The sequence below is a fragment of the Amblyomma mixtum genome, chromosome 10 (genome assembly GCF_055824585.1).
Source record: "Amblyomma mixtum isolate Tamu chromosome 10, ASM5582458v1, whole genome shotgun sequence".
Lineage (NCBI taxonomy): Eukaryota > Metazoa > Arthropoda > Arachnida > Ixodida > Ixodidae > Amblyomma > Amblyomma mixtum.
The window spans coordinates 66122661-66136565 of record NC_143021.1 but is presented as its reverse complement, the minus strand read 5'-3'; the positions used below and the strand labels follow the sequence as shown (position 1 = coordinate 66136565).

At 50.1% G+C, this 13905-nt stretch overlaps 2 protein-coding genes across 2 annotated transcripts; one reads left to right on the top strand and one right to left on the bottom strand.

The window, feature by feature from the left end:
• Positions 1–7203: 7203 nt before the first annotated feature.
• Positions 7204–7911, bottom strand: LOC149326003 (etoposide-induced protein 2.4 homolog). The gene has a single exon (XM_089564449.1). It carries the CDS (start codon positions 7909–7911, stop codon positions 7204–7206), a length of 708 nt encoding a protein of 235 aa, XP_089420575.1.
• A 4161-nt stretch (positions 7912–12072) lies between these two features.
• LOC149326002 (uncharacterized) lies at positions 12073–12701 on the top strand. Its single transcript, XM_089562733.1, has 2 exons — positions 12073–12356; positions 12419–12701. Exons 1-2 carry the CDS (start codon positions 12154–12156, stop codon positions 12633–12635), a joined length of 420 nt encoding a protein of 139 aa, XP_089418859.1. The 5' UTR covers positions 12073–12153; the 3' UTR covers positions 12636–12701.
• Positions 12702–13905: the final 1204 nt, after the last annotated feature.

Below are 13905 nucleotides of genomic sequence, written 5' to 3'. Positions count from 1 at the left end.
GTGACCACATCGTCTCGGCGACAATCAAAACGAAATCCTCTGAAACGGCAGAAGAGGCGGCTATAGCCCTCGCCCTAGCACATACCCAAGGGAGCATCATCCTCAGCGATTCCAAAATGGGTATCAATAATTTCGCTAAAGGGCGAATTACAAACACCTCCCTTAGAATCCTTAACGCAACCAAATTCTCACCAAATTATTCCGAATTGATATGGGTCCCAGCCCATTCGGGGAATCCGGGGAACGAGGCAGCCCACAATAAAGCCCGAGGTTTCGTCGACCGGGCAGTGGATGAGTCTGGCTCCCTGAATTTCACGAAGGACTCAATGATCACATATCATGATCTCACCAATCATTTTAAATTAGAGAGGAGAATTTTCCCCCCTCCAGACAAAAGACTTACTAAAGAACAAGAGGTTACGTGGCGTCGTCTACAGACGAGATCGATACGCACCCCATCACTCCTCGCGCACATTTATCCAGATCTTTACAACCCAAACTGCAAACACTGTGGCCAACGTGCTACCTACGATCACATCCTGTGGGACTGCAAAATAGAGCCACCTCCGGGTGATCTAGTTACAGCTCCTTCTCTCGAGCGGTGGGAGACCGTGCTGGCTAGCTCTGACCCCAGAACGCAAGTTTTGGCGGTGGAGTGGGCTGACAAAGTCGTCGAGGGCTATGTACTCTCGACCACTTAACGCGACCTCTTGCCAAGCTCTTCCCGGCGAATAAAATGTTTTACAATCAATAGTCACCATGCAACCAATTGAAGGGTTCGTATAGTAATGCTCCAAGTAAGTGGGACTGAGCTTAGTTAATTGCTTAATTACCCAATTAGCCTAATTAACATTTCTAGTCAGGTCATATAAATAAATAAAACCGAGTAGGAAATTGGTCGAGCTCGGGAATCGAACCCCGGTCTTCCACGTGTGAGACGAGCATGCTATCCACTCCGCCATGCCAGCTCGATGGTTTGGAATGAACAAAGGCGCGTCTAGTGAATACGGTGCCTTCGCTCACTCCCATCCTCCTCCCTTCCCTTCCGTCGAGGTTTAGGTGTCCACCGAGATATGAGAGACAGATACATTTCCTTTCCTCAAAAACCAATTTACCGACGAGCGAGGCGTAGAACCGAATGGGCAATGGCGTTCTATCGACTCCCTGGCAGCGTTGCAAAATGCTGTCGCGTTCCACTCTAAGAGGCGAAGCTTAACATCTTAACCACACATCAGTGACCACACTTTAGGTAAAAAAAGTGCCCGACGGGTGTTCACCGATATATGTGAGACAGTTACTGCGTAATTTCTTTTCCTCAAATACAATTTTCATTTTCTTAATTATGGGCCCTCTTTGTCTTCTTTCACTCCCACTTCCTCCCTTCCTCTACGGTGCGGTTCAGGTGTCCGCCGAGATGACAGAGAATTACTGCGCCATTTCCTTTCCTCAAAAAGCGTTGCGTTCAAAGGGCACGGCATCGTGCCGAACGGGTGGTGGCGTTCCGTAGACTCCCTGGCAGCGCTAAAACACGCTGTCGTGTTCCACTCCTAAAGCCAAAGCTTAAGCGTCATTAATTAGCAGTTAATTAGTATTCAGGCATTAATCACTAATTAACCATTAATTAGTGATTTGTCCTCACTTAGTAATTAGTACTCAATTATATGTGACGCCACCAGTGCCACAGAAGCAGCGAAAGTGGTTCGGAAAACGCTTTCGCCTCTACGCACTTTAGACAGTTAAAGTGCCCCCTGAATATTTTGCCCTGACTTCGGTTACGCCAGAGCACTTTGCATGGTCATATGATTCAGCACATTCGGAGCACTTCATGGCTGAACCATCCACGTATAGCGCTTTGAGACACGCAGGACACTCCTAATGTTTCCCAGACATTTCGTATCAGAAGATCAAGAGACAAATATTACCTTCGCACAGAAGACCTCGGCAGCAGTGGTCGCAGAAACAAATGATGAGAGTAAAGACGGAGGGTTTCGGTGAACCAACGAGCAAAACAATTGAAGAACGCGCGTTAGGCACCGCCACCCGCTGCCACCGCCGCTGTTGATTTGATGCGGGGTGGGCGTCGCCGGCCAGCAGAGATGATTCGCGTCAGAGATAACTGCAGTAAAGGCACATTGGTGACGCTAGAAGGCCTGCATCAGCGGCGAAACGGGCCGAGAAACAAAAACCGTCGAGTAGCAGATAGGCCGCCCAAATCAGGGGAAACGCCTGAGGGAACGCATCCGCAGTAGAACCACCAGCAGGAAACGTAGACATAAGAACTGTTGAAAAAGTTGAATAGCGCGCGTTAGGCGCCGCCCCCCCTTGCCACTGCCGCTGCTGGTTTGATGCGGGGAGGGCGTCGGCGGCCAGCAGAGATGATTTGCGTCAGAGATAACTGCGGCAAAGGCAGATTGGTGACGCTAGAAGGCGTGCATCAGCGGCGAAACGGGCCGAGAAACAAAAACCGTCGAGTAGCAGATAGGCCGCCCAAATCAGGGGAAACGCCTGAGGGAACGCATCCGCAGTAGAACCACCAGCAGGAAACGTAGACTGAGGGAACTGTTGAAAGAGTTGAAGAGCGCGCGTTAGGCACCGCCACCCGCTGCCACTGCCGAAGTTCAGAACCGTTACGCTCTGCCAATACAGACGCATTGCAATGTCAGAACTAAACTCTGTACAGGAGCTTTAAAGAAAGTTGTGCTGTTACTGCGCGCCCCTTTGCAGGGATCAAAATTTCATGAGATGGTACAAGTAGATGAGGAGAGTTTTGCAGTGAAATTGTATAATCCTCGCTGCATTGCTTGATGACCGAAATGCAGCGGTTCGTTGTGAGGCAGCAAGAGGAAGGAACTTGCCTACGAACAGCAGACAAATAAAAAAACACAAAAATGGAGAAAAACAGTGCCAAGTATGAGCAGCCTCACGGAAAAAGGAAAACGCTAATGTAAAAAAATGAGAAAAAAGGCTAAGGTGGCTCAACAAATCGGTGAACACACTGCATCCTTGGTATTCACTGTGTAGGCGACAGCTGCCGTATGGAAGGAGATTAGTCTGTGGAAGCTTTCAAGACTCGGATGGGTGCGAGGAATGAGACAAAAAAAAAGAAAATCGGCCCTTGTGAAGGGAATTCAAATCGGTGCACACGCTTTTTTTTTCGTTGATTTAAATGCCAATTCGAGCGTTAAAATTCAATACGGTATATCAGGAAGCGCGCGAATTCGGAGCCCTCGTGATGGCTAAACATTATTCAGGAATGGCGGCTGAGTGAACTCCGCATGCAGTGGCCCAAGCAGAATGAGATGTCGGTAGATTCTCGAGGAGGACAGCGGCAGCCGTCATGGCAAGAATGGCTGGCCCTGCATGACAAGGAAGCTTCCCCAAGACTTTTCCAAGAAACGAGGCTAAGCAGGACGGATGCACCTGCTAAAACTCGCAGCCGGTCGCAAGTCAAACGACGCCCAAGGAATGATCTTTCAACCGTAAGCTAAACACTCACGCGATTCACCGCGTGTTCCAGCCGGGAGCTATTTCGGTCTACGCTACGCCACCTCTGTTTCAGTGCGTCACATTGGTCGCGTCGCAATGCGGACATAGGGACGCCCCTGTTAGTTTAGCAGTCACGATGCAGCGCAGTTACGAGGAGGGGTATGTGACAACATAGCAAGAGCGTCCCGCGCGTCTGGAGAGTGATTGCGAACGCAAAAACAAAATTAGGCTCGGGCCTTTTTCCGCGCTTTGCCACTATTTACGGGGTAAGACTTTCTGGCGGGCTAGTGCTTGATGTCTTAGAAATGTTGTGCGCCAAATTGGCATTCGCAGGATAAAGGACAGACGACGGGACAGAAGCGCAACTTCGAACTTTAATAACAGCCAAGTGAAGCCAGGCGCACTTGCACAGCCGCTGATAGCCAGATGAGGGCAGCTTGAGAGAGTGTGAACTAAACCAACAAACAACAAGAGCAGAGTACATGTCTAAGCAAAACGAAAACATTCAGGCAAGGGAATCGAATGAACACGTGCCTAGGTTTCATAAAACTCTGTAAAATGCACAATCGCATCAGCTGAAACATATCAATAACAGGAAAAAAACATGCCTATTAGACGTAAATGCAAAGAAAAGGGTGAGAAAGGAATAAAACCGCGTATACGGCGGCAAAACAAAATAAAAGGTACATTAAAAATCTAAAATAGTAACTAAAGGAGCAGCAGCGACGGTGGTAAGAATTATCCATCCAGCCACGGGGTTCCCTCCTGCTTTCTTGGGATGGCGTTGCGCACACGAATGAACATACACAGGAAGAGGCAGAAGACAGAAAGAGCGCAAGAGCATTGAAAGAGCATTGCGCTCTTTCTGTCTTCTGCCTCTTCCTGTGTATGTTTATTCGTGTGCGCAACGCCATCCCAAGAAAGCTATGCACCAACTCGCCCAGCAAGAAGTCCCTCCTGCTCTCGACACGTGCGGAGCATGGAACGAAGGTTGATCAATACGACAAAAAGTTGTAGGCAAGAGCTGGATTAGCCGAAAGGGTCCCACTTGTTTGGCACATTGAAATCGAATCGTTGCTTGCACGTTCCCATCGCCACGGACCAGTGCCGCGTGGTGGTAGGCCCGGCAACGAACGCCATTGCCACCTAACAAACGCTTTTGTAAAAATCCATGCTTAGCGCCAGAACCGGTGGAGATGGTTCGCATGGATCTCCGCCGCGAACCTTGGCAGGTTGTCGAAGACCCAAACAGCCGGGGCAAACAACCTCAGAGGGTACCTGAAAGCAGAAAGTTAGGTGAGCATTAGACCACATATATGAACGGCGTAAGCAGTACGGGCGACAGATTCCGTTATCAATGGTGGCAAAGCGACACGTACTACCGAGACAAGCGTACGCGCGAGCGCCGGCAAAAATGGTTTTGCTGGCGGCGCTATTATTGCGCATCGTTGTGATCATTCCTGCTAGAAGGAGCGGTCGGCTGAGAATTTGCCCGGAATGGTGTTGCAATACTTCGTCTTGATACGGGAATAAGCAGCCCGCCCAAATAAGCTGCTGATGAAATGAAAAATAGTCGCCTTACGAGGGGGCCGGCCGATGCCAGCAGACCGCGCCAGCTTGACAACTCATTCTGTGCGCTGTGTCTCGCACCATGTCCAAGGGAGGCACAGCAAGGGGTTCCAGACGAGCCACCCCTTGGTGCACGAACTGGACGCGCCATTCTCGGACCGCCAAGCGATGATGACGATGCATTTAAGCCAGCGACTGCAGCGTCCTGGGAAGCTCCGTCCCCGACAGCATGCCACTGCAGATGCGAAGATGGGCCTCGTGCCAAAAATTACTGTCGAATTCGAAGGCAATGGGCAAAATCGCGATAATGGTGGGTGCGAAACGAGCTTGGCTTATGTCGACGTAGTCAGCGATGTCATCGGCAATAAAACGGGGGCGCTTATTTTAATATCGCCCTACCAGAGGCCCATTTTCGGTCACTTTCGGAATAAAGATCTCTGGCAACCGAACTTTCCTCAGCACCAAAGCGAATACGGTGCTAAATGAACTGCGGATATGCGTCCCTCGGCAGCTTTATTCTGATGAAGCAAAGCAAGCAATGGACGAGAACGGTTGTAAAGGTTAGCTCGGTGGCAACATCCCTAGCAGTTACTTGACTCGCTGCTAATGCTGTGCGATGACAGCTAGAAAGTGAGAATGAGAGCTTGAAACGAAAATAACAAGAAAATAGGCAAAAATAGTACAGTGTGACTCAGCCAAGAGGCATGTACAGGTGACGTCAAAAGTAAATGGAAGGCAATATTCACGAAAAAATTTAATCATTGGCCCCCCAATTCATGCATCCTTGAATACATATGTGCAGCCCAATTGTGATTGTGCGAATTGCACTGTGCACCGACAAGCATGGACCATTATGCTTTAGATTTAAAGAAATTGATTTTTTTTTTGACAAAGTCGGGTTCCATTTACTTTTGACGGCGAGTGTACAAACTATCGGCGTAAAATGAAACGCGAAAACGGAACGCGTGGCGATAGGCCCAATTGAGGCCGCCTGCCTGTCGTTATCAGAGAGAGGCGGGAATTTCCGGTTCGCGATAGTTTACTTCTATTTTCATTGGCGTTCGTTTTCTTGCTTTGGAAGCACCACATTCATACTTGCCACCGATTACACCTTGCGCAGCGCTTTGATTTTGCTTCCACCGATGCCATGCTGTCAGCATCTGGTTGCGATGTGATGCGAGAGGCGACAACCTCTCTCGCCAGAGAAACCGCACTGCGGCAGTTGCGATCGGTGTTAGGTATGAATGTGGTGCTGCAGTGGCAAAGCAAGAAAACGAACGTAAAAGAAAATAGAAGCAAACTATCTCGAACCGGAAATTCGCGCCTCTATCTGATAACGACAGCCAGGTGGCCTCAATTGGGCCTATCGCCACGCATTCCGCTGTTCGTGTTTCATTTGACTCCGATAGTACCTAATGGGGGCCTGATATCAGGACAGATCTTGCTAGTCTGACACCATTTCGTTCGCACAACTTCGACGACCATCGCGCTTCAACGATGAAGGCAACCGCGCAGAAGTTTCCAGAAATATATGAACAGTTGGCAATAACATGCAACATACTGTGGGTAGATAGCCTGTTGGGAGCACGGGAATCTAGCACATACACGTACAATATGGGCGAATAGCAGCGAGAGGTTCGGATGCGAGCAACAGAGCAAATAAAGTCTGGTTAATGTCTGATCAGTTAAAAGAGCGGGAACTGGCAACATTTTGTTGAACAAGAAATGGTCCAACACATGATACACCGTTAAGGAGAAAGCAAGGACGAAAAGCCCACCGGTACGCAAGGCGCTAACATAATAACCCTGTTACGGCGATGTAATTGGTCAGTGTCACATCGGCCCTCTCTTAGCCCATAAGCCGTGCAACACGCAAAAACAGGAGTGCTTAGGGCGGATTGCTTACGATCTGCTTGAAAAACATGACGTAAGGTCCGCCAGTGCAACTGGCGCGTTGAGGTCCCTGCAGCCACGAGTAATCTTCTTCAAAAAGGGTGACACCTTAGAAGCACGGTGAGGAGGTAAGTATTCATGCTGACCGCTCGTGCGCTTGTCTCTAGTACTCTCTGCGCCGAGGTGTAAAACCCCTCAAGGTGGAGAAGTCTGCATAGTATACACACGGACAGCCAGCATACCAATGCTGTTTCCTTACTTGAATCGTGTGGTGACGGGTGTCGATACGAGAGTGCTCATGAAGAATAGCGGGAAGAAGGTCATGAAGAGCATGCCTCTGGTGAAGAATGATGGCGACAGCGACGTTGTGAAGACCAGCGGCAGCCCGAAGCCCGCGAAGAAGGTCCAGTTGTCCTCGACGAACGACACTCTCCGACGCGGTTCCCAGCCGCGACAGAACCAGGTGAACTCGAACAGAGACAAGGAGAACAGGAGGCTCAGGTGCAGTGTGCCGACGACGCTTCCGAGCACGCCTGGTGCAAGGATGCCTAGGAGATGCGACTGAAGAAGGAACAGTGCCGGAACCATCACGTCGAACCAGACGTTGGCCTGCATATCGCTCTCGGTGGGCAGGGTCATGTTACGGTCACCCGGACTTTTGCGGCAGACGAAGTCGGCCATCTCTCGGAGCTTAGCCCAGCTCATCACTTTGGTCGCCAATAAAGCCGGCAGCACCCACAGCGCTTCACAGCTGTGGTCCAGCAGTGCCTGCAGCGACAGCCATACAATCCCCGAGACTTGGTGGTCACCGAATAGCAAGAAGACAAGCGCCTTCGCTATTGGAAGGCAGATGTAATCGCAGACCACAGTGAAAAGCCCGCACGCTAGGAAGAGGCAGAGGCACCAGTCAATCACGCTGTTCAAGCGAAGCAGTTGGCGGGTGTTCTGGTGCTGCGAAGTCATCGGCCGCTGTGGAGGGGAGGCAACTGACTCTGCTTTGGCTGCGGCCAGCGCCAACAATCTAGCCACTGGGATTAACACATCGATTATGGCAGTGATCGATACACAAATGGAGCGCAGAAGACCCGGCATAAGTGGCATCACTACTTCCATCCCTGTGCGAGCCTTCCTAGAAAAGTTACCTCGCAACAATACAAAGAAAAGAAAAGCGCTCCTGCTACAGCAGACCGCCAAGACGCCAGACCAGACGTGAGGCTAAGCTGCGAAACCGCCGCGGCTAATCACGTGTTCCTACAGCGCCGGTATTCTCAGGCAAGCTTACACTGTCCACGCAGACACACACTTTGAAACGTTTAAAAAAAAAATCAGGGCCATCTCCCGACAGCAAAGCGTGCACACTAAAACAACGTCGCTGAAATTCTTACGCGCCTGCGACTCACTCTGAGCGCGTTTGCTTTTATACTGGACTTTCGCGTAGGTGGCACAGCAGAAAGCAAAGTTCGGCGTTCGCTCTCCCATTCTTTTTTGGTTACTTTCTTGCTAGTCACACAGTCATCATTTTTATGCCGCCTTGCAATTCACCTTTGGCAGAAGGCCACGCAGTAAGCGCAGCCCTAAATCAGGGCTTCAAATCGATAAAAATTAGCCGCGTTGGAAGTCAGATTCTTATGTTTTTACTATTTTTGGGAAATGTCTCGCAAGTTCCAACTTGTGAAACAAATGTCCGGCTTTCTTTCGTCACTGACCGATTGCAGTTGATATTGCGAATTGATTTTCATGTTTGGGTCTGCAAACTGGCATTTTAAGAAACGATGCGGCGAACGCTGACCAGGGGCCCTATTCTCGACTATTAGCCATTTTGTAAAAATTGTGGCTTACGCGTGACGTGTACATCAAGGTGGCGCCAGGTTACGTAACCACAGAATCTGTTTGCGCAGTGTGAAAAAAAGTGAAAAAAAAAGTGAGAGAAATAAATACTGTCATCTTCTACTGCTGGCGCCAAGTACGAAAAAGAACGCCGCTCCAGGAGCCTGCGCTGAGCCTCTGCGTTGAAATCTTCGGGGCATACGCGTTGAACGCAGTGCGAATGGGTTGAAATGTGTTGCCGTCTCTTGCGTATCATGGCATAGGTGCGGTCGGACGTCCGTCAGCAGCTAGGGACAGACTGAGCGGGGTTACTCGATGCGAAGACTCGCGAGCCGGTTGTCAAAGGAGTCAGAGTTCGATGCGGCGGCGCGAGTGAGGGCGCAGCCTAGACGACTTTCTAGTGGAGGGGAAGTGATGGCGTGCTTGCGAGACGCGAGCAGCGTCACACGCGTGTGTACTGTTGCGCAGATAAATTGGCAAACATCAGCAACAGTGCCGGGATATTCGCAATGGCGTAGGTTCTGAATGGGAGCGTAAAGTGAAAGCTTTGGCCGGCATGATGTCTCTGTAGTGTTGCTCCTGATAAGGATCGATGATAGCTTCGCACATTCGCTTACCGGCCACAGTTTAATGCAGGAACTAATACGTTTAAGGCACTTTTCTTGGCGGAAATATGGTTTAGGGGTTTATGGACGTCCCAAAGCGACTCAGGCTATGAGGGACGCCGTAGTGAAGGGCTCCGGAAATTTCGACCACCTGGGGTTCTTTAACGTGCACTGGCATCGCACAGTACACGGGCCTCTAGAATTTTACCTCCATCGAAATCTGGCCGCCGCGGCCAGGATCGAACCCGCGTCTTTCGGGTCAGCAGTCGAGCACCATAACCACTGAGCCACCGCGGCGGCTCCAGCGACAAAAAGTCATCTCGTCTGGGACGTAAAAGGAAACAGCCGACAGCTATATATTTTTGAAGTAGTGCCGCCACTGATGAAGAGTGGCACCATGAATGGCAGGTTTGGGTCTGGGAGACGCAGGCGTGCAGTATCCGCGATGGCTGCGGATAATGTTCGAAGTGATTCCAGCTCCGTGTCTGTCCGTGACCAACGGGCACCTTTCCGGAGGAGCTGATGAAGGGGTCGCGCTAGGTCGGCGCAGTTGGGATGAAGTGGCGGTAGAATCCCACCATGCCCAAAATCCGCTGGACACTTTTGATGTTCATCGGTGGTGGGAGCTGCAGTATGGCCCGGAGTTTCTCTTCGTTTGGGAGAACTGTGTCCTGCTGCACAATGAAACTAAGGAGGTTGATCTAGCTTGTAACCAACTGGATCTTTCCAGGGGTAATGGTTATGCCTGCATTCTGCATTCGTTGTAGGACATTCGTTAGATGAACGAGATGCTCTGCCAGGCTTTCTGAGAACATTACCACGTAATGCATGTAGGCCATAGCGTAGTTAAATTTAACGGCTCCGAGCACAATATCCACTGCTCGCCGAAAGGACGCCGGCGAATTGCTTAAACCGAAGGCCAATCGTACAAATTCGAACAGTCCCCAATGGCAAGTGAATCCAGTTTTCTCGATGACACAGCGGTCAATCGGAATTTGCAGAAAACCCCTATACAGTCGAGAGCGGTGAAAAACTTTGCTGACCGAGTGAATACATGACAGAGTGGACTGACGGAAAGGGGTACGAGTTTCACACTGTCACAGCATTCAGCAGTGCCGTCAAGAACAGCGGGAAACGCCTAGGGGATGTTTGAGGGTCTTACCACACCGGTGGCCACCATTTCGTCGAGGGCACCATCGAGAAGAGCTCGCTTGTGTACGCTGAAGGGCCTCGGGTTAAATCTGATAAGGCGGGCACAGCCGGTGTCGATGTTGTGAGTCAGCACGTTGGCTTTCCCAGGAGCCTCCGTGAACATTACGGCAAAGGGCCTGAGTGCTGTCTCGATTCTGGATGTTTGCGCTGGTGACCCCCTGAAGAACTTCAAAGAGTGAGAGTATCACTTCCTGTAGCATCGGCCGAAGGGCTGTTTGTGCACTCTTAATCTCGGTTCCGCATACACTGTCGTGCTTCCACATAAGTTATGGTTGAAGCCATGTTCTAGTTATTTTATCTGAAACGAGGTTCGTTTCAGCTATTTTAAGTGTGACCCATACTTTTACAGCAGCTTTCTCTCCCGTTTATAAGACGAACCTATGTGGAACACGTTCACATTACTGGAACAGCCAGCTAGCTGTTTTTTCTCGAAACAGTTATCTGGAACACTTTCGAATTACTTCATGGCGTGTTCCCGATAGAACTAGGTCACTGCTCACGAGATTAAAAAATTTCTGGGGCTTAGCTTTCGTTAAGCCTAGGTAATTGCGAAAGCAAGTGGTGTAACTTGTAACTTCTTCGATATCCATAGCCTCCATCAGGTTAAGCGGTAACACAACACAAAAATCCTGACTCGCGTCCGAAGTTTTCCATAGCTATACCGAAGAACCGGCGAGCAGGCGCTACTTTTCTCTACCCCCGATAGCGCCTGGATGTCTGTGGATGACGTCATACCACACGCTGCATCACACATCCATCACCGCAGCAAGGCCTCAAGCTCTTGCAACTTGTATGACGTCAATCGCTTGCCGCCGTTCGCAAGTGGTCGACCGGCCGCGAAGTTCTAGCTGCGGCGCGCTGAAGAGCCGACTTGGTGCCCCATCTCTCGCTCTGGTATGACGTCAGTAGTCACATGCCCGACCGCCAACTGTCGTTCGGCCGCGAAGTCTAGCTGCGGCGCGCTGAAGAGCCGACTTGGTGCCCTATCTCTCGCTCTGGTATGACGTCAGTAGTCACATGACTGACCACCGACCGTGAAGGGTAGGCTGCGGTACCGCGAAGAGGCGACACCTGGCGTAGTATTTCTTTCGCAATAAAAGTGGCGGCCGCTGCAAAGGGAGACTTCTTTTTAGAGATAGAGCTCTACTCCTCGGGGCACAACTTCCGATTTCGATGTGGAGGAGGCAATGACCTTCAATGCATCATTAGATGAAACCGAACTTAAAGGTGCACTGAAGAGGATTCTGAACATGTCTTTTTGCCGCGGGAACTTGATGTACACGTTCCCAGCATTCTTAGGAGCTGCGACTTATTGCCCTGTGTGGCCGATTTCCTCAATTAAATCTAATTAACGTCCGGCTCCCGCCTTTTTTTTTGAATTCTGCCTCATACGATGGGCGGAGTCTACCAACGCGTGGAGTGCCTTTCAGCCAGTTCCGTGGAGGCTTGCCGTTCCGTCATCGGCGGAGTAATACGTAGTAATACGCGGAGTGACTTTTGAAAATGCGCACGTTGTTGGCCGAACTACGTTCAGCCATTTGTGTTTTTGTAAGCCGATGGGATGGACATCGACGATCTCACAGAGCTTGAAACAGAGATTCTTCGGCGGACGGCAGATTTAGGCGCCATCTCTTACGATAGTACGCCTTTGCGCGATACGGCCGAAGGTAGCTGCAGTGGCCATCCGTCCGGCCGTACCACGGACGAAGACTCAGACGCCGATGACTCCGAGGACGGCTGGCAACGAGTGGGAAACGTGGACTGGTGAGTAATATGAACCCTATTATGCTGGTGGCACGCATCGCTGACATCCGTTTTCTGCGAAGGTGCCAGTGCGACGGCTGCGCTGCCATGCCGACAGCCATCGAGAACGTCTGCTGCCGGGAATGCCCGGCCGCCGTTAAAAAGCAGCCGGGTCACAACTGCATCACAGCGCACCCCGAGTTCGGGTATCTTTGCCTGAACGAGGGTGTGCTGCAGCTTGCATATTTAAACATGCGGCATTACCGGCAGCCAGGCATGGGCGACACCGCGAACGAGTAAGTACAACTGCAAGCTTCACGGATTGCGTAATAACGCTACCGGTGCTAGCTCTTGCAACTACGTTTATTGTCCACAGTGCGATCTAAAGCGAACACGCATGCGGTGCTGTTCTATTTAAAAAAAAACGACAGAGAATGCCTAAAACTTCGTATACAGTGCGGAATCACGGTGTGCTATGGCCATAACCACTGCAAAAGACTGCAGCTGTCCACTGCGCAAACAAATGGGATCAGGATAGTTTGCACTGACAAAGCCCATTACTGTGCAGGAGACAGACTCATTCTCCTTTCAGGAATTAGATTACAAGCTATATAGCATAAGAAGCATGGAACCTTTTTTTACCTTACATGCTGTCATTTTCAGAAAAAGGAACCTTCTTTACAGTTTCAGGAACGGCTGAAAATAAGGCAGACCTTATTGACTGCTAGTCTAATACATGTCCGGGTTCAGGTACGTCGGGATTTTGGCTGGTTTAAATTAATCTTTATTGCAGTTGGCAGCAACTGCTGAGCCAATTCGAAATTTCAAAGGAGATTGTCCTATCAGAAGTGGGCTTCTGGCACCTATATATATAAATTTCCTTAGTTGCAGTGATAACATAAATACTAGTAAGTGTGATGAAAAGTGTGCTTTTGGAGCATTTAGCAGAGTTGTAGAACTTGGTTCCCATATATGGAATTGTACATAGTGTATATTGCCGCCCAACACCTATCCTTTCTTGCTATCGCTCCCCCCTTTCTTTCCCTCTCCCTGTCCTTTTATTCTCGCTAGCCGCAGCTCAGGTTTGGATGGCAGATGCCGCGGCTAGCAACATCGTTAGCTTCCATTGTTATTTTTTTATTATCAATAAAGAGCCACTAGCAACAACAAGGGAGGTCAGCTTGAGACATCTAGAAAAGAGTGAACATTGGGCCTCAACCTTGGTGTGCATGCTTACTCAAGTCACCATTGTTTAGTGTAGTTACAGGAATGATTGTTTTTGGTTCAAATGAGTAAATATGCAGAACAGGCACTCTTCTGGCTGAATTAAAAAAATTAGGAGGCGGCTAGGGGTCAGAACATTCTGTCCCCTCCCGACTTGGATGCGCATCTGATCAACTTCATCCTGTGTACTGCTTGCTACATCTAGTCATTGTCATTGTTTCAGGCACTACCGGTTTGCTGCCTACAGGCAGTGTGTGCTCTGGCTGTGGGGGCGGCTTGGGCGCCACAACAGAAGGCCACTGCCCGCCTGCATGGTGAAGGCAATAAGGGCAAAATATCCTGCTCC

Bases quoted from the DNA above. Each gene is read 5' to 3' on its own strand.
- LOC149326003 (XM_089564449.1), bottom strand. From the start codon at position 7,911: ATGACTTCGCAGCACCAGAACACCCGCCAACTGCTTCGCTTGAACAGC.
- LOC149326002 (XM_089562733.1), top strand. From the start codon at position 12,154: ATGGACATCGACGATCTCACAGAGCTTGAAACAGAGATTCTTCGGCGG. The intron at 12,357-12,418 runs GTGAGTAATATG...TTTTCTGCGAAG, and splicing joins CGAGTGGGAAACGTGGACTG to GTGCCAGTGCGACGGCTGCG.